Source organism: Pyrgilauda ruficollis, unplaced genomic scaffold (genome assembly GCF_017590135.1).
Source record: "Pyrgilauda ruficollis isolate IOZ18807 unplaced genomic scaffold, ASM1759013v1 scaffold9, whole genome shotgun sequence".
NCBI lineage: Eukaryota > Metazoa > Chordata > Aves > Passeriformes > Passeridae > Pyrgilauda > Pyrgilauda ruficollis.
The window spans coordinates 12,851,954-12,871,348 of NW_024531043.1; the positions used below are offsets into that span (position 1 = coordinate 12,851,954).

General features: G+C 48.7%; 1 protein-coding gene across 1 annotated transcript in view; it reads left to right on the forward strand.

Annotated features, from left to right (window-relative positions):
• The window catches only part of LOC121364933 (transmembrane protein 132C-like), a 41,404-nt gene extending 24,840 nt beyond the window's left edge, over positions 1–16,564 (forward strand). The window contains exons 3-6 of the mRNA XM_041488700.1: positions 6,227–6,432; positions 6,850–7,123; positions 8,342–8,533; positions 15,188–16,564. Coding sequence (XP_041344634.1) covers positions 6,227–6,432; positions 6,850–7,123; positions 8,342–8,533; positions 15,188–16,372 — 1,857 coding nt within the window. The 3' untranslated portion in view covers positions 16,373–16,564. The remainder of the gene's footprint in view (positions 1–6,226; positions 6,433–6,849; positions 7,124–8,341; positions 8,534–15,187) is intronic.
• The last annotated feature ends 2,831 nt before the right edge of the window (positions 16,565–19,395 follow it).

Below are 19,395 nucleotides of genomic sequence, written 5' to 3' on the forward strand. Positions count from 1 at the left end.
TCTGTCCATCCCTGTGTCAGTCTGCATCCAAACTATGGCCCTGGTGTTACCCAGCTCTGCTCTGCAGGCTCCATCCCTGTGTCAGATGGCATCAAACCATGGCCCTGGTGTTACCCAGCTCTGCTCTGTCCATCCCTGTGTCAGATGGCATCAAACCATGGCCCTGGTGTTACCCAGCTCTGCTCTGTCCATCCCTGTGTCAGACTGGCCAAACCATGGCCCTGGTGTTACCCAGCTCTGCTCTGCAGGCTCCATCCCTGTGCTGTTCATGGGCACTGCTGGGAGCCTTGCCTGAGCACTGCCCACGGGGCCTGGATGCACCCTGGATGTGGAGCTCCCAGCAGCCAGCCCCGGGTGCCTCTGAGAGCTGCAGGATGCTGAGGGGTGCAGCTGGAATCAGTTCATCCTGCCCTGCTCCCGTGCCACAGAGGGAATCCTTCCTCAGCTGCCTCACAAAGCACAGTCATTCTTTTGGGGGGTCACAGGTGGAGAGGGCTCTTGGGGTTATTCTTGCACTAACGTGAGCTAGCCAAGCCTTTGCAGTGTTGAGGTGAGAGTCTGCCAGCCTGCAGGGCTGTGTTTGCCTCTGTCTGCTGGCAGGAGCTCCTGGCTGCACCTCCTGAGCCAGAGCTTCAGCTGCATCCCTGGCAATCCAGCCCCTGCAGCAATTAGCAGCTCCTGGAATGGTTTCCACTCTGAAGGCTGCTCTAGCATTGCCCCAAAGCTGGAAATAGCATGGCAGAGCTCAGGTCTGAAGCTTTAACTTTTATCAGACTTAAACAGTTTAATTTGAAAGAATGAGTAGTGTGGGCCTTGAGACAGCTTCAGTTTTCCACTAGGTTACTGATTATTCAGGATTATGCAGCCAGGCATTGAAATCCTTCTTAGAAAGCCTAATGTTCCTGTAGCAGAGGATTTCCTTTGTGTGTAAGACCGTGGTGTTTAACTGGAATCAAGGCTGGAGAGCCACACGGAGTCTCTCTTTCAAAACCTGTAGAATTTAATAGAGGATAATTCCCTTTCTGCAGAGCACGTTGTTAAAAAGAAATCTTGGGAGAAATTCTATAGCAAGGACATGAATATCCAAAAAGCTCCTGGAATGATTATCACAGTCTAATATTTGACGTGTTGGTGTGTGGTGAATCAGTGATCCTGGTGCTCTTGTTCCTCAGTGGAATGAATGGCTGCTCCCAGAGCCTGACCTCCATGAGCTCCAGGTGCTTCCTGCTGTGCCAGAGGGATGACACTGAGCTGAGCACAAGGAGTCTCATGTATGAAAAGTGCTGAGCACCACTATTCTTTGCTGATTATCCTGTAATTTTATTTTTTTTTTCACTGAAATTGAGATTCCTTGAAGAGGCACTGGAAAGAACTCTCTGCTCACAGAAGTGCTGTCATAAATATTTAAACATTTATGTAACCTTTGAATATGTTAGCAACATTTACGTTAGTATAACAGAAATGGGTAAATGGGTTTACAGACAAAAATGCAAGATTCTGAACAGGATGAATACGAGCAGGACATGCCCTGTTACCACATCTCCCCATTTCTGCTCAGTCCTGAAACCACACAGACCTCTACCTAGAAAATGGACTGATGCCTCCCAGTTCTTCAGTCTCCACACACCTGACAGGATTGCTGCATTAAAACCTTCTCTTTTTGTCCTTCTGAGCTGTCCTTCAGAGGCTGGGCTGGTATCTCCAGAGGTGAAAACCACTGGGAGAATAAACAAGCTTGGGCTAGGGTGGACTCACAGAGCCAACCACTCACTTATTTTTAGGTTTTACAGTTGTCATTCTTTCCACTCCTGTGTAGAGCAGACAAAAACCAGTCTGAGATCACCATCTTTTGAAAAGCAGCCTTAGCTTGTATTTGACATGAAATTTGTCTTTCTAGAAACTTCCTGACTCCACCAGTAAAGAAGGAAGGTTTCCCAGGAGTCTGTAGTGGAATTTAACCCGGCAAACCCAGGGTTCTGCAGAGGTGCCAACGGCCCCTCTCTGGCTGTGTGTCCTTGTCACCTCCTTCGTGGTGACCTCCAGCAGCTCTTGCAGTCCTGCAGTGCAGAGGCCATGGTGGGATCAAGAGCTCAGTCTGAAATGAGGAAGTGAAGGGAGACCCAGAGGTTCTGCACTGGACTGGTACCAGTTCCAGGAATGTCCTTTGAATCCACTGCAGCCCATCTGCTGATTGCCAGGGGGAGGGACGTCCCCTCCCCAGCTCAGAGTGCCACAGGTGGCATCCAGGAGTGACTCTCTCTTGATTTCCTGGCAGCAGTTTTCTCTGTCAGCTCAATAAAATGTGATTTGTTGCAGGGAGAATCTGTCCAAGTCATCTGGAAAGGCAATGGCCTTTGTTACAAGGGGGCACAAAAATATAATGCCAGGAAGAAGACAAAGAGGAAGCCTGTAGGGAGTTGTGCTTAGCCCTGTCTTTGCTGTCTGCTTCTTTATTTCAGTTTTAATCTGGAGAAGAAGTTAGGAAAATAGAAAAAAGGGAGAAGTAGCTGAATGCAGCTTAATAATGAAAGAAACTGCTGAAATAGCATCAGAGAGCTCTTTAAAATGCAAAACTTCTTGCTGATCTGCTAAGCAGGAAAGAAAAAACCCAATCACTTAAAGGTGGTGGCTAAGCAGGCTTTCCCTTCATCATTGCTCACTTCTTCTGATGCCAGAGATAAAAAGCACTTTCAGAGGGAGGATGTTTTCATAGTGAAAGCATAAATACTACAGGAGATGAGAGACACATCAGTGCTCACAGAGTCTCCAGCTTCTCTTAGAAACTTTCTTGGCCTGGAGTGGGCAGGACCCAGAGCTGAGAGATTGTCCCTGCACTGCTCCCTGACCTTCCAGGAGCGTTGGCAAAAGCCTGGAGGAAAACAGAAGTGCACTTCTGTCTGTCAAAAACTCCTCAACAAATACACCTTTTTCATTAAAAAAAAAAAAAAATTCTAATGTGACACATGTTTTAAAAATCTACTTTCTGTCCTTCCTCCATGGTCCCATGTGCCTTTGCCTCTGGGGATCCCCACCAGCCCTGTGTCCCCATCCTGTTTCACCCCACAGGAGAGCAGATCAAGGCAGTGTAGCCAAGCCTGCCCTGGATAACTCCAGAACCAGTTGTGTGGGTGTTATTTCCACCTTAGTTAGCCTGGGCTGGGGGCTGGTGAGGCACCACACAGCCTGTTCCCTTTGTTTGTGAGCAGCATCTGCTCAGCAAGTCAGAGCCCGCCTGGGGCTTGCTGGAGCTGCAGTTTGTAGCAGTCAGTCCATCTGCATCTGTCCTCTGAGGCTGAGAAACCTTGTTCACTGATTTTTAACGTGACACTGTGTGAGGGAAGGGCAAGGAAGGCAAATGTCCCTGCTCTCGTTTCTCTTCTGTCGTGGCTGAGGTGTGTTGCTTCCAGAAGAGCAGATGTGGAATGTACCTGAACATTGCATGGGCACGAGTGTCAGCAGCCCCACCTTGGGTCAGCTGCAGGTTCTTCTCCTGTGTAGCACTGGTTGGGAAGTGCTGCCTTTCCCTGTCAGGAGTGATGGATGATGCTTCCAGGATGGATGCCTGGAAGGAGTTAAAATGCACAGAGAGTTACAGGAATGCAATACAGCCTGAGCTCTGCTCTTCCTTTCCTCTCTCTCTTGTTCTACCTCTTTCTCAGAAGTACAGGGGCAGAGGAGAAGCAGTGTAGGGACATCAGCAATGCTTGTTCTTGGGGAGGAGAACCATGTTTGTCACAATGCAGCTCCTAAAGACCTGCCAGTGTTGCTGATGCATGCCCAGTATAAATAAAATATCAGCCTGGAGCAGTTTGAAAGGCTTTGTGGTGGCTGCTCAGCCACCTCCTTAGGATGCTCTATGGACTTGTTGAGCCATTTGTTTGTGGCATAGCCACAAAGGCTTGTGGCAGCTTTCCAAATACACATGGAGATTGCTTCTCAGCCCAGAGCCATTTTGGAATTGCGGTTTTGCTACTATTGTTATTCTTTTCCTTTCCCCAGCAGTTAGACTTGTCCAGTTCCTGACAACATGAGCTTTAGACAATATAAAATCATACATCTGGGCCAGACCTGGCCGGTCTGAAGCTGAGTGTGTTGTCAGAAATCTCTTACCAGCACGTGCAAGTGCTTTGCACCATGCATAAATAAGCAACTTGCACAACTAAACCAGAAAGTTCACTTTGTCTCTGGGCTGAACTCCTTAGAAATGAGTGGGGTGGCACCAGCTTCAGGACAGCAATGGCTGTGGCTCCAAGCAGAGTTCAGTTAGATTTTTCTGACAAGCCTCCCAAACACTTGTGCTCAAAGGCAGGTAGGGCTGAGGAGCCAAGAGCTTTCTCTGAAGCTGCTTTGTCGAATGTTCCAGACCTAGGATGGACACCAGCAGCTCAGACACAGGGGCTGAGTGTCCCTGGGATGTCCCAGGGGCTGCTCACTGCTCTGGGCACCAGCACCTCCCTGGGCAGGAGCTCAGGGCTGGGACTCCTGACATGCAGCCCTTGCTTGCCTGCAGCTGGGGCTGTGTAATGAGAAGCATTTTCAGGATTCCTCTCCCCTGGTGAAGCTGAGGCAGACACCGTAGAAAGAACAAGCAGCCCATCTAGGGGTGTGTTCTGAATAACTGCCTGGTATTATATGGGATATTACACATGTTATTGGGCTCCTTGTGACCTCTGCTGCACGGTGCTTTTAGAGGAGATCAAACAGTCATTCTGAAACAGCCTGGTGTGAACTAAACCTGTCTCTGTATTGCCATTCAAGTTAATAGATGGAAAAATAGGCCATGGCATTCATAGTGCTGAAGTGAAGGTGTTTGTGCCCCCTTCAGGCTGTTAAACTGGCCTCAGGAGGTCTGAGGGAGAAGGCTGAAGAGAGGGATGGGTCAGATGTTGGAGCAGTGTAGTGCTTCAGTCAACAGAGCTGTTGGAGCATAGCCCTCTGAGGCAGCGAGGCAGAGAAATGTTTGTATTATGTTCTCTGAAGTTTCTTTTTGCAATCTCATCATCAAATATTTTACCAGAATATGAGCAGTGCCTAAACCCAGGAGAGTATACAAACGTGGTGTGTCAGACTGGGAGCAGTTCAGCTCCTGCCTCTGTGGCCACAGAGGACATCCATCTGCTGGCTTAGTCTGGGGACATCAGCACTGCCAGCTGATAATCTCCATTTGAATAAAACGGTGCTGGGAATGGGTGGAAGGGAGCAGATGATGATATAAATACATGTTCAGGTGGGAGATGCATTTCCACCATTACCAGTGCTCGTTAGGGGTGATGAAGCAGAATTCTGACAGGATGGGAGCAAGAGCAGGAGTTGGGATCTGCTGGGTTTGCTGTTAATTTCTGCAGACATACCAGCTCATTTAGTAATGTAACAGCTCCCATTGCTCTCCACTTAATGTATGATTAATGTGCCACAGGATTTCCCCAGACATTTATGACACCTTTAGGAATAGAAATGACAATGACTTTATCACATGGAGTCACTTCATACTATCTGCATCTCTCTTAATGATTTATATATCCAGGAGTGATTTTATCACTAGTACTCAGTAACATAATAAATGAGAAAACTCAATGGTCTGTAAATTACAACACTGATTAAAGAAGTGATTACTGATATAACTCTTACATGACTATGATAATGCTTGCTTATATTTCAGGACAGCATTTACATATTAATGATAAATCTACTGTAGTGTTTAGAAATACTTTACAGCTTTAATCAAAATGTAAACATTTACAAACAGATAATGTTTATTGCAGGGGAAATGAGTCGACTTCTGTTACTCTTCAGTGGGTGAAATCTACTGCAGAGCCAGTGCTGAAAGCAGCATCACCCCTGGTGGAGTCATTCAGGGCAGAGCTTTGACTGGCTGCTTGCCCCTGTGGAGCCCAGTTTGGGTTTGCTGGGTTCCTCTTGGCCAGGCTGGGAAGAGCTTTGCTCATTAAGGATTCCCCAGCTCTGCTATCAGTTTGGAGCTCGCTGCATAGCAGACAGAAAATTAACTTCAAGCTTCATAACAGTATCCAGCTTTAGGCATCTCCAGCACATTGTGCCTCCTGGGCCAGGGAGGGCTTTTGTGTTCAGCTGCTCCCACTGCACAAGGCCATCATTAACAGGCACAAGGAGAGGGGGGCCTTTTCTGTGTGCTTTGGGGTTCAGCCCCCAGGCTGACGCTTGGAGCTCGTTTTGTCACGGTGATCACCTTTTCTCCTCCCCCTCTCAGGTTTCCGACAGGTGTGACTATGTTTTTGTCAACGGCAAGGAGATGAAGGGCAAGGTGAACGCCCTGGTGAACTTCACCTACCAGTACCTGAGTGCTCCCCTGCACATGACGGTGTGGGTGCCACGCCTGCCCCTCCAGATCGACATTTCTGACACGGAGCTCAGCCAAATCAAAGGCTGGCGAGTCCCTGTCGTGTCCAACAAAAGGTGGGTTTGCCTCACTGCATTTCTTGGGTGGTTTGTGAAAGGAATGCTCCCAGAATGCTGCCTCTTCCCCTGAGGAGCAGCGGTGCTGGAGCCCCCAGCTTTGCTCTGGGCATCTGCAGTTAAAGCTGTTAAAGTTGTGGGACTTCTGCTCCTGTGCACGTGTCTGTCCTGGGCAGCAAAACACGGTGTGGAGCTCTGGTGAGGGCCACTGGCAGAGGGGTTCTTGGGAGATGGCAGCACAGATGAAAAGGGCTCAGTCCAGTTGTGTGGTCCCTCGTCACAGGAGGTGGAGATCCATAGTCCAGGAATGCAGAAGGGAGGGCTCTGTTTGAGGGGCACTCTCCATGAGCACTGCAGTGTTAATTTTCACTGATGTTTGAGAACGTTTCTCCATGCTGTGTCCTCTGCTGCCGCCAGGCCCACCAGGGACAGCGATGACGAGGACGAGGACGAGCGGCGGGGCAGGGGCTGCACCCTGCAGTACCAGCACGCCATGGTCAGGGTGCTGACACAGTTTGTGGCCGAGGACTCGGGCCCCTGGGGCCAGCTGAGCTACCTGCTGGGCTCGGACTGGCACTTCGACATCACTGACCTGGTCAGGGACTTCATGAAGCTGGAGGATCCGCACGTTGCCAGGCTGCAGGAGGGCAGGATCCTCATCGGCCGGGAAGTGGGCATGACCACCATGCAGGTACAGCCTGGGCAGGGGCTGGGCATGGTCTGTGGGCATCACCACCATGCAGGTACAGCCTGGGCACAGACTGGGCATGGTCTGTGGGCATGACCACCATGCAGGTACAGCCTGGGCAGGGGCTGGGGGTGGTCTGTGGCTGCCACACGCTGCCATGCCCACAGGTTAGACACCTGTGGGGGTCACACGTGTGAATCCTGACTAAAGGCAGTGCATAAATATCAATGATATTTTTGCCCCTGACGAGGGGGAGAGGATGACGAGGAGGCATCTGACTCCATGGATATCAGAAGGCTAATTAATCACTTTATTATACTGTATTATTCTATACTATATTACACTGTATTGCATTACATCTAAACTGAATCTGCCAGCACTCAACCCTGCCCACAGCTGCACAGAACTGCCCTCATCTCGTGGCTCTCTCATGGCTGTCAGCCAACAATCCCAACACACACACACACACCTGGCCCTGACAGGCCAAGGAAACACAACACCCTCACTTTGGATTAACAATCTCCATTTTGCATTCTACTATGGCACAAACACAGGCACAGCAAATGAGATAAGAGTTGTGCTTTATTTCTCTGACATTCAGAGAGTGTGAAACCCAGGAATATTCTTGGGAAGAACGGTGCCTTGCTTTTCTCTGTGAAGAGAAATGTGGCAACACACAAAGGGTGGATAGAGCTGATCTGTGTGGATATGAGGAAGGTGGGGAAGACAGCATGTGCATGGACTGGCTATCCACAGTTCCCTGAAGAGAGCAGCCTGGCCCTTAATTTCAGCAAAGGGAAGGATATTCTACTGTCTTGATGTTCCTTCAGAAACAGAAAAAGCTGGAGGAACAAGAATTTCCAAGCCAAGAGATGAAGTACAAATCCTAGGCTGGTAACCTCCCTTTGAAGCAGTTGGGAGGTTTAATGAGCTCATCCACATGGGAAGACAGAGTAACAGGAGAAGAGAAATTAAAATCCACTCTCATGGTGAAATAATACAAATAACACAACTGGGACAGGACAGATCCAGTCTTGGGTGGTTTTCAGCCATAACCTCTCCACTCAGGTTTTCTGACCCTACTAATGAAATCAGATTCCCTTCCTGTGCTCTTCATTTCTGTGCACAAAGCTTTGGAGACAGAAGGGATGATGACCTTAAGAAATGTTTTATCAATTGATCAGCCTTTTCCTAAGTTGATTCTTCTGTGTTTCTCCAAAGGTTTTGTCTCCTCTGTCTGACTCCATCCTGGCAGAGAAGACAGTGACTGTGCTGGATGACAAAGTGACCATCACAGACCTTGGAGTGCAGCTGGTGTCTGGGCTTTCTCTCTTCCTGCAGCCCAGTGCAGCCACCAGCAGGGCCATTGTGGCCACGGCCGTTGCCCAAGAGCTGCTCCACACTCCTAAGCAGGTGATGTGCACTCTCAATTTACTGGGTTTGCCTTCTGGGATGGGGCAGGATGTTGTCAGTGTAAGGTGCAGGTGATAATTCGTAGCCAGTTTAGACTTCAGGTGTAGTCTGTGTCCATGTTCATTGCTTTTCCCTATGGATTTGCCTTGTCTTTTCTTCCCTTCCAATAGAGACTTCAGTCTGCAGTAAAAGTTCTGCCTGCACTGCAGTTCATGCTGTTTACAGTTTTAATACCCTTTCTTTAGCTGATGAACCTGTTGTTTTCACTGCACAGGCAGTTTTTGGACAGTGATCCTGGTTTGCTGTGGGAGCATGCCCTTGTTTTCCATTCTGGGGAGCACAGAGCTGTGTGTGACACAATTTAATATCTTCAAGAGCTGTAAAATAGAGGCAGAAGATGGCCACACCCATTTATTTTCCCTCCTGGAGCTGTGACACACTGGCAGGCACATCCCTCCTTTTATTTTTCATGTGGATTTTGGGGGATTCATCATCCAGTTCATGTGCTGATCTTCATTTAAGCCAGCAAATTCCCATCTCTCCAAAGGGGCTCTCTCAAACAGCTTGTCTCAGGTCACAACCTCTGTGGAAAAGAAGACTGGAGAACACTACCAGATCAAGTCAAACAGTCACTCTGGCCCAGAATAAACCCAAGGGTCACTGGAACATCATTCCTTGGTCAGTTATGTGAGGGTTGGGACTGGGAACCATGCAATTAAATCTGTCCACAGCCACTCCTCTTGCAGAAACCATTTTTCCTCTCGCATAGATAGGGAGAGATCTCAAGTCAAGTTTTATGGCCCATTTTCATGATTATTACTACCTAATTTTCTGGAACATAAAAATAATCTGGTTTGTTTTATAACTTAGTGACAGGAAAATGTCCAAACTAGAAGGACACGGTGTCCATCTGTTCCATTTGTTGCATCCTGTAAACATAAGAATCTTACGCAATTAACCCATTTATGCCCTTCTTCAGGGCTTAGAAACCACATCTGGCATTCTGTCTTCAGACAAAGACTGTGGAAACAAAAACTGGAGCACTCCTAACCCAATCCTGCCCTGTGGCACAGAGCAGCACCAGTCCTGCAGCAGCACTGGGAGAATTGTTTAGCTGCTTTGATTGCAGCTAAAAGAGCCTGTGCATCTGAAAGGCTGCCCAGTCCCACTGTCAGCCCCTCAGAGTTATGGATGAACTGTCCTGAGCATGCAGAGACATTTATCAGCATCAGGTTATGGCAGGTTGTGCCAGGGGTGCCCCCTGTGACACCTCCTGTTGTTCATGGCAGCGTGATGTGACATTAGGAGGTACAAAAGAGTCAAAATGTGCAAACGTGGTTTGGGTTGAAATGACTTCTCCCAGCATCTGAGTTCTGAAATTGTTTTGGGGAAATGTTTGGTTTAAGCTGCTGTTCCTCTGCAGGACAGTTTCAGGTGCACATTTCTGACACAGAAGTCAGGCCCTGGTTCATCTCCATCACCAGAAACAAGACAGGAATAGATTTCACACTGGGAAATAAGTGGAAGGAGATGGTGTAGGAGTGACCTAGAGAGCCACAGACATCTTTTCCTTTCAGTTGCAGTTTGAATGAAGGATAGAACATTTAAGTCACTTTCCCTTAGAAAAATTAATGCAAATGTGGGAATGTTTGTGGCTAAATTTTGCAAGAAATGACTCATGATTTGGAGTGCATCAGCTGAGATCCTGACTGAGCTGGAATTTTGAAGGCAAATGCTGAGTGTTTTCTGAAAATCAAGCCCTTTTGAAAGAGGGTTTTTTCCAAGGAGACAGCCCAGGACTAAGCCTGTACTTGAACACTGTGAGGACTTCATTATTTAGTGTGTCTTTTCCTCTCAAGCAAGTTTATAAAAAGGCCCAAATAACTCATGCAAACCTTACTGATGCAGCTGACAAACAAAACTCAGAATTCTTGCTGTGGCTTTCTTTCAGTGACCATAATGACTGGATTGCCTTAATTATAATGAGCACACCTTATCTGCATACACAGCACAAAGCAGCCAGAACACAAGTCCTGAAAAGTTGGCAGTTTCTCCACAAATACAAAGCACTCTAAAGAAGATAAGCCAATATTTTTTCACCTTGGATGCCTTGAGTTAGATACCTTTATCTATGGCTGAGCAGCTAATTACCTGCTGTGACAAGGTGACCTTGAGGGATGCTGAGCCCATATATTATTTTTTAATCAATAGGGAGCTCATTGGCACTGAAAAGTGGATCAGTGATTTAGGTACCTAAAAATAGACACGGGTTGACCAACTTTTAAATATCAAAGATGGAGTGTCTTCTGAAAATTTGGAAACTCTGGCTGTGAGTGATCTATTTCTGGTGGCCATCTGCTCAGGTAGGAAAGCTGTTCCATTTGGCTTGCTGAGGGTTGTTAAATCAACACTGTCATCCTAAAGGCTTCTCCAAAATGTAAACAAAAGAAAACCTACAGTGTTGAAATGTTTTCTGATCTAAGTGAGCTTCAAGGACTCTCAAAGCTCAGCTGGCTCTGCAGGGGAACTCACAGTCACATCCAGCTTTTTTGTCACTGCAGGGTATTGCACGGGGCTGATGAACTGAAATGGGTCAGTGAAGAAAGCAGGAAAAAGCCTTTAATAAACATCTCTGTGCATTAGTGCATCTCAGTGCTGCTGGGGAGCTGCAGACACTTTCTCAGGGGAAAAGAGCAGTGTTGGTGCCTTCTCAAAGCCAAGTCCTGCTGCTCCCCAGGTGTGGTGCCTGGTCCAGCCCTGGGGCTGGCTCTGCTCTCCCTCTGGGAGGGGAGGGTGCCCAGCAGCCTTGGCCAGCAGAGCAGGCTGGGCTCATGCCCTGGCCCTGCCTTTTGGAGGCTCTGGTTCAGCTCCTGGCCCTGCTGTCCTGAGAATCCACTGGCACCTCACAGTTAATAAGAGATATTAGCAGTATTTTTGTGGTGTGGGTTCATTACCCATCCTGGCAGTGTAAGTTACACCCACATTGTATTTCTGTCTGCTTTAGGCTGGCAGAGCAATGGAGTGGCTCACAGGAATGACAAAGGAATTCAGCAGCATGGGAAAGGGAGAAGGGATGCATTGTTAGATAAGAATCTGAATTCTTCCCCTGCAAATACAAGCAAATTCCCACTGGAAAGGAATGTCACATTAGCAGATTGGACAAAAAGGAGAGAGAGAAACCCACAGTGGGGGAATGCATGGTTTGAATTAAGTTCTGAGTCTTGGCTGCCTTTCATTTCCACATCATAACAATCAAGCCCAATTTTTACTACACAAGCTACAGGCTTAAAAATAAATGCACATGTAATACTTTGATATTTCATGTGATAAAATTGCTGGGGAAATCCATTCCAGCATTCAAGTCCCCAGACAGAGCAGTCAGAGCTGGTCTAGGAGAAGCTGCTGACAACAATATTCCTTTGCCTTTATTTGAGGGAGGGATGCATTTGCTTTCTGCAGAGCCAGCCATTTCTTTCCTCTGCTGTCTTGCCTCACTCCAGGACCCTTGCAGCTGACCCCAGCAACTGAGGGCTTATTCACAAATACTTTTATTTGTGCTGTAGTGAATGGAGACCTTTGAAAGGCCGCTTCATTCTGAGCATGGAATAAAATCAAATATCCTGATCTGTGTTTCTAAGCAGCAGAATTCTCTAAAATGCAACCGGTTTATCCAAGAGGATTTATCAAATGGTATCTTTGGACTGATAAGGCACAATGTAATTCAAGGCCAGGAAAGGTGGTGGAACTGCCACAGATCAAGAGCTGAAAATACACCTGTGGTGGGGAAAGAGAGCAGCAAAGGCACAAGGGATAGTTCAGACAAAAGATGTCTTGATCAAGTTTTTTATGTGCTTAAGGAAAGCCTGGGGGTGATCGACAGTGGTTGTGGGAAGCAGTTTCTACATCTCTGGCCTGGGTTTTGCTGTCATTAGCATGACCTGATGAGCATTCTGTGACTCACGTGGCAGCTCAGTCAGCACTGAGATCCTCCTGCTCTGCGGGGAGCACTGGCTCTGATGTGTCCCTGTGGTCACTGGTTCTGGGGGAGAACACACCTCTGAGTGTGTGTGAGAGGAAAAGTGAGGGAAATAAAGGCTGGAAAGCAAGACAATCCCTCAAACTCTTTGTTTATGCTTGGTAATTAAAGAGCACGAGCATTTGTCACCTCAGTGTGGAGGGCGTGAGACGAGGGGCAGCAGCTTGGCAGGTGGGAAGGCTCCAATCCATCTTCATCTTCTGAGAGTAACTGGAGGACCTTGTCAGAGATTTGGAGGGGATTTATTGATGTGGTACACAGGATTTGCAGAAACAGCTCCTTGAAGGACATGGCACTAAATCATTTCCTTTTTCTCTCTTCTTTTCTTTTTAGCTTTTCAGAATTTATAATCATTTGGGAAATTCGCTTCCTTGCCCTGCCTTTGGCTTTCCTTTAATGATGTGAATGAGAGGAAATGATCTCTTGCCAAATAGAATATTTGATCTGATCCAGTACATTTTGGCAGAATTTTAAACTCTCTCCCTGTTTCTCTCGTTTGTTTTCTTTCCCTTTTAATTAATGTTGTCCATAGTATGGGCATGACAATGTTGTTTTGTGAAAAAAATTGGTTCCTCCTTTGAAGAAACGTTCTCTTGGAAATAAAAAATGTCAATGCTGGTAGAAAATAATGGCTAAGCCAGTGCACACCTCTGTTACCTACAGTAAATCACAAGTGTGCCTGCAAATTTCAGCTGACTGCCATCCCATTTTTCTCTGTCTCTGCTTCATAAAACCAGGAATGCAGATTTGTAGGGCAGTGGCATAAAGAATAAAGTTGCTTTGAAGTCTCTGGCAACTTTGTCCAAATGCACAAAGGATTCAGTGAGGTGAATCCCGTGGTAGGGGTGTGGAGCTGTGCATGTTCCCAGCTGGGCAGGAGACACACGTGCCATCATTTCCAGCCCTCCCTGAACAAAATCCTGCACTTATTTTCTCTCCAAAGGAGGCAGGCAGTGATGATGGGGGAAGTGATGCTGGTGTTTTCCCTGGCACAGGCTGGTGCAAAGGCAGGGTGTCTTCCCCAGTGGCACATGAGGCTGACCTTTGTTTTAGGGAGAAGGAATTCAGCAGGATGCTGAATTGCCTGAGGAGGTGAATCCTTTTCTCTCTGCACATATCCATTAAAAAAACCCCTTTGCTTTCCTCTGACCGGGGTTGCTCTGCTATAGATTTCTGTGATGGAAATTCGAGCTGTGCCCTGCAGCTTTGTGTTTGTTCACTCATTTCAGGGTTGTTTCTCTAATGAAAGATCAGATGTTTTAATTTCCTTATGCAGTTCACCCTTCCCAGCTTCTGAGTTACCCTGGCTCATTTTCAGCTCTTTGAAGTAAATTTGAATCACCAAGAAATTTGCCTTCTTTCCTGTTGTGCCACAACTTATTTTTCTCCTTTCAGTCCCTCAAGTACTTGCTGATAGTGCTTTGGAAATAAAATATTCAGTATGGCCCAACCTTCTGCCCAGCTAAATGCCCCTTGCTGTTTTCATTGAAAAGCTTTAAATTCAACTGGAAGGGTAGCAGTTCTCTTTGTTTATAACCATAGCATAACAAATTGCAGCCAATTGAAAACCATATTAAGTTGTAAATTTGTATTATGACTGGACATTACCAGGGTGGCAATGTTTTTCCTCAGTGCTTGTTTTTCAGCCCAGTTGTTCTGATGTACCCAAGTGTGAAGTTATTAGAGCCATTTGTGGTTTAAGTGTGGGAAGGAAAGAACTTCACTTCTGTGGGAAGTTGCACTCTGGCAATCTGCCTGGCCGTCTGCTGGCTACACAGGCAGGACACAGAACAAATGAAAAATTAAAGAAATGCCCTGCAAAGAAAGCTATTGAGATGTGGAGAAGTAAATATCTGTGTCATCTGGATGGGATTTCACATGGCAAAGAGCTGACCTCTGGCTTTGTGCTTGCTTCTAATGATGACTTCTGACAGTGCTACCTGCAGAGCACAAAGACAGACCAATTAAATCCAGGCCATTTGTATTTTTATTGTAGACATCATGCCAGAATCCCTTCCTCCTCTTCTTGACACAGAAATTTGGTGGACTTTTTAATTATCTCAAGGATAAAGTGTGTTTTGCTTAAAACAAACCTTTCTCCAGCAAAATGACAATTGTTCTGTGAGTCTTTTTCTTTCAGATGAATCTTCTGCTCCAGCCATTTCCAAGATGCTGTGGTAGCTCCTTACTCCTGCTAAGATACTTATGCCTTAATTTGACAGCTTCTCATGACACCTGTGCATGTGTTACATGAGGGAAATAAGTGTTCTGTCAAGTGCCTCTGGTAATTTTTGTGATTTGCCTCCTTTGGCTTTTGTACGACAGGAATGAATTTCCTTACAGAGCTTGTACAATTGTAGCTTGCTAATCGCTACTTCGGTAATAAAGACATCTCAAATCAATTATTTTCTACGTGCTTGTGCAAAACATTTGCAGGGAGAGTATCAGTGGAACCCTTAGTGACAAATGTGATCAGTTTCCTGCCCCATCAGTCGAGGCTTGGTTTGTTTAAATGAAGTGCAGAGTGGCTGTGACCCATTTCCTCCAGCTGGGAGATGGATGGGCTGCGGGCCGATTTCCTGAAGGTCCCGTGTTTAACCATCTCCCTGTCCTTGCAGGAAGCTGTGGTGAGCACCTGGATCCAGTTCAGTGACAGCTCTGTTACCCCTCTGGACATCTACGACCCCAAGGACTTCTCTCTGTCGGCCGTGTCGCTGGACGAGGCCGTTGTGTCCGTGCACCAGAGCCCTGCCCTGAAGTGGCCCGTTGTGGCGGCGGAGGGCGAGGGCCAGGGAGCGCTGGTCAAGGTGGACATGATGATCTCCGAGGCCTGCCAGAAGTCCAAGAGGAAGAGCGTGCTGGCCGTGGGGAGCGGCAGCATCAAGGTGAAGTTCGGGCAGAACGACGCGGACGCGGAGGTGGGCGGCGACTACGACGCGGACGAGATCGAGAACCGCGCCAGCGACCGGCGCCACAAGGCCGCGGAGCACGACGGGCGCTACTACGGCAGCTCCTCGGCAGAGAGGGACGAGGGGACCCTCAGGAAGGCCAGCACCACCGCCAAGTCCATCCTCAAAAACAAAGTCGTCAAAAACAACCGCCTGGACGGCGGCAAGCTCTCGGACGACAGCCAGCTGCAGAACATCCCCATCGACTTCACCAACTTCCCCGCCCAGGTGGAGCTGCCCAAAGGCGGGGCTGGCATGGAGGACAGCGACCTGGTGCAGACACCCCGGGGCCTCAGCGACCTGGAGATCGGCATGTACGCCCTGCTGGGCGTCTTCTGCCTGGCCATCCTGGTGTTCCTCATCAACTGTGCAACATTTGCACTCAAGTACCGCCACAAGCAGGTGCTGGTGGAAGGACAGACCACCATGACCCACTCCCACGACTGGGTGTGGCTGGGGAACGAGGCAGAGCTGCTGGAGAACGCGGCAGACGCGTCGCCTCAGCAGGACGAGCACACCACCATCATCGACCGGGGCTCGGGCGGCGAGGAGAGCAACCAGCTGCTGAACGGCAGCGCCCAGAAGAACGCTGCGAGCCAGGCGCACAGGGCTGCAGACCCGGGGGGGAGGCTGGGCAAGGAGCACAAGGTGGAGCCTTTGCACTCGCCCACGTCCAAGAGGAAGCGGGTGAAGTTCACCACGTTCACCACCATCCCGCCCGACGACGGCTGCCCCACCGTCAACTCCATCCTCAGCAGCAATGACGATGACATTAAGTGGGTGTGCCAGGACATGGACCTGGGCGACTCCAAAGAGATCAGAAACTACGTGGGGAAGTTCAAAGACAAAGCGTAGCTCCCTGCTGGGGGTTTTTTTTTGGGGTTTAACCACACCTTGATGCCTTCAGTTCTACAGTATATATTGGGGCGGGCGAGGGGGAGGGGAAGGGATCGCCAGGAGAAATGATGAGGCAGTTTTTATAATCAGGGAAAGAAATTTGCCAAACTGTCCGTGGTTTGTTTTTGTTTTTGCTTCGTTTTGTTGGGGTTTTGTTGTTTGTTTGGTTTTTTTTCCCAGTGGTTATTCTGCTACTCAGCAAAGACTGAGAAGTTTAGACTAGATTGTAAATCTGAATTTCGAGTACATAAATACCAAGGCAGTAATGAATCGGAAGCAAATACAAAATAGAGATTTAATTTGTGGTGTGAGCTGGCAGAACTGTGCTGGCTCAGTGCCAGTTCACATTCATGGAGGACACAGATCAAAATCTATTCAATGAGGAGACCAGTGTCCTCCCAAAGCTCTCCTGACTGGAAGGAGGTGTGGATCCAGCCTTTGGAAAGCAGGGTTCTGTCCTGACTTAGCCAGAAGCACTTGCATCGTCCTGTCTTTGCCACGTATTCCGTTCTTTTGGGTTTTTTAATTACTAAACTCCGTAGTTTGGGTTTTTTTTTTACTTGGACAAAGTCAATCCTGCCACCCAATAACATAGATGGACGTTTTAACAAGATATGCCTAGTATGCATTGTAGACTGAAAGAATGTAATATTTATTTATACATGTTATATGAATTGTAATTAAAATGCTTTACACGGCTTGACAAATTAACCTCTCTTTCCTCAGGGGGGTGCTCCTCTGTCATTTCTGTGGAGTGCTGCATCCACTGCCCCTTTCTGGAGGGAGAGCAGAGATGTGTGGGAGCTTTTCCCTGCTCTGAGCCTTCCTTGGTGGCTGCGTGCTGGTGATGATGGATGGCAGCAGCAGCTCAGCCAGGCACAGGTCAGGCCAGTGCCACAATCCATCTTCTTCATCCCCTGCCTGCACCAGCAGCTCCAGGGCTCTGCTCCTGGCGTGGGCAACTCCTGTAAATAATTAATTAATTAATTAATTACATGGCTCTTCCTGGGAAAATGCAGGTGTCTGGTGGAAAAGGCATTTACAGCGTGGAGCTGCAGCAGAGGAGGGAGAAACAGAGCACTGGAGCAGAAATAGTGGTGTGGTGGCACAGAAGGTACCAGTTCCAGGGACGTTTTTGAGGAGGGTGTCCCTTGCACCCACGAGGGTGGCACCCCCAGGAACCCAGTGCTGCTGGCTGGACAGGAGCAAGGTGACCACGCCGTGGGTCTGTGCAGAGGAGGACAGGCTGGATTTGAAAAGACAACAGAGGGAAGTAAAAAGGAAAAAAACCTGAGCTCCGCCTTCACATTTAATTTGTCTGAAGCTCCAGAAGATGGGGCTTCAGAGGCCAATACTGAAACTTTTCACGACCAAAAAACTCTGTGACAGCCCTGTTCCGAGCGAGCCACCACAAACCATCATCTCAGCAGGGAGGAGAGCACTGGGCTGTGAAATGTCATTTATTGGAGACACTCACACCGGGTCAAGTGGCAGGATTTCCATCTCTGAAGCTCGTGGTTGCAGAGGCACTGGGGCGGGCAGGGAGCTGCTGGAGCTTGCACAGCTGCCTTGGCAGGAGAGGCAGTCTGCCCGTGCCAGGACTGCACAGAAAACACGCTGCAAGGTGCATCTCCTGCCAAGGAGCCGGGGCAGAAACTCATTAATAATAATTTGCACTTAGAGGAGAGCCTTCATCTGAGAAGCTCAGTTGTAAAGGATGGAAACGTGAGCGTCCTGGAAGGAGACAGTGCAGGGTGGACACGTTCCCCCGTGCCTGGAGCAGAGCTGGGGCTGCCTGCTGGAGGGCAGGGAGTGCAATCACCTGGAACAGGAGCCCAGGGGAGCCAGATGAAGGCCAGGATTGGGGGAAGCTGTGATGGTGTGATGAGAGGCAGCTGTGGGAGAGGAGAGAGCAGGTGAAGGCCAGTGGAGCTCCTCTGCTGCTGAGGCCACTGGGACAGCAGGGACTTCGGGGGAAAAAGTGAGTTCTGCTCTTATTCTTTTTTATTACTGAGTTCTGTTTGGAGGGAAGGGGGAGTTTCATGGTTTAAGTGTGGGAATCAGCAGGAGAAGCTGTGTTTATCCTGCCCTAGCTTTGGCAAGGGAATGAGGTGCAGCCAGCCTGGTGCTCACCCATGGGAGCCCCTGCCAGTGCAGCATCCCCAGGGAGCAAAAATCCTGCTGGCTCCCAGGTCCTGCTGGCTCCCAGGTCCTGCTGGCATGGCTGAGCTGCTGGGCAGTCCATATCCCCTCCCCAGCACTCTCACTTGCCCTCAGTACTAGAAATACTTTGACATGATGAAACGTGAGAGGTGACCTGAAGAAGGCTCTGGCTTTTGGAGAGCAGGGAGGCAGTGAGCTCCTGGTGCTGCACCCCCTGTGCTGGGGTGGGAACAGGACAGTGACCCCCAGTGCTCCACAGCTCCTCCCTCCCTTGCCAGGCTCCCAGACCATGGCAGCAAGAGGATTGCTGTGCTTTGAAATGCTCCTTGGCCAGCTTGCAGTGCTCAGAATGAGCTGTGAGCAGAGATGCAGCAGCAGACAGAGATAATGATGGAAATTACCAAATAACTGTTCCTCTTGATTACTTCTTTTGGACGAACTCGGACCCGTTCTTTTTATGCTTATGTTGAGAATTAGAGCTCTTTGTGTGAAGCAGCAGTGTCAAGGGCAGCCTCGAGCATCTTGGGGAGTGTCTGGTGTTCAGCTGAGCCGTGTCAGGCTGCAAAGGCACCCTGTGCTGATTGCAGGCACCCTGTGCTGATTGCACACACCCTGTGCTGATTGCACACCCTGAACCAATCCTCTGCCCGTCCCCTGGCTGCTGCAGGGGCTGCTCTGGGCACTCCAGGCAATCCTGCACATTTCTGGAGGTGTGTTCAGGGGCAGCTGGTGACTCCTTTGGCCTGGTTTTCCCCTGCTCTGAGGGTTTTTGGCAGCTGCTTGGCTCTGTGGCCATGGAGGGAGTGGAGAGTGTCCTT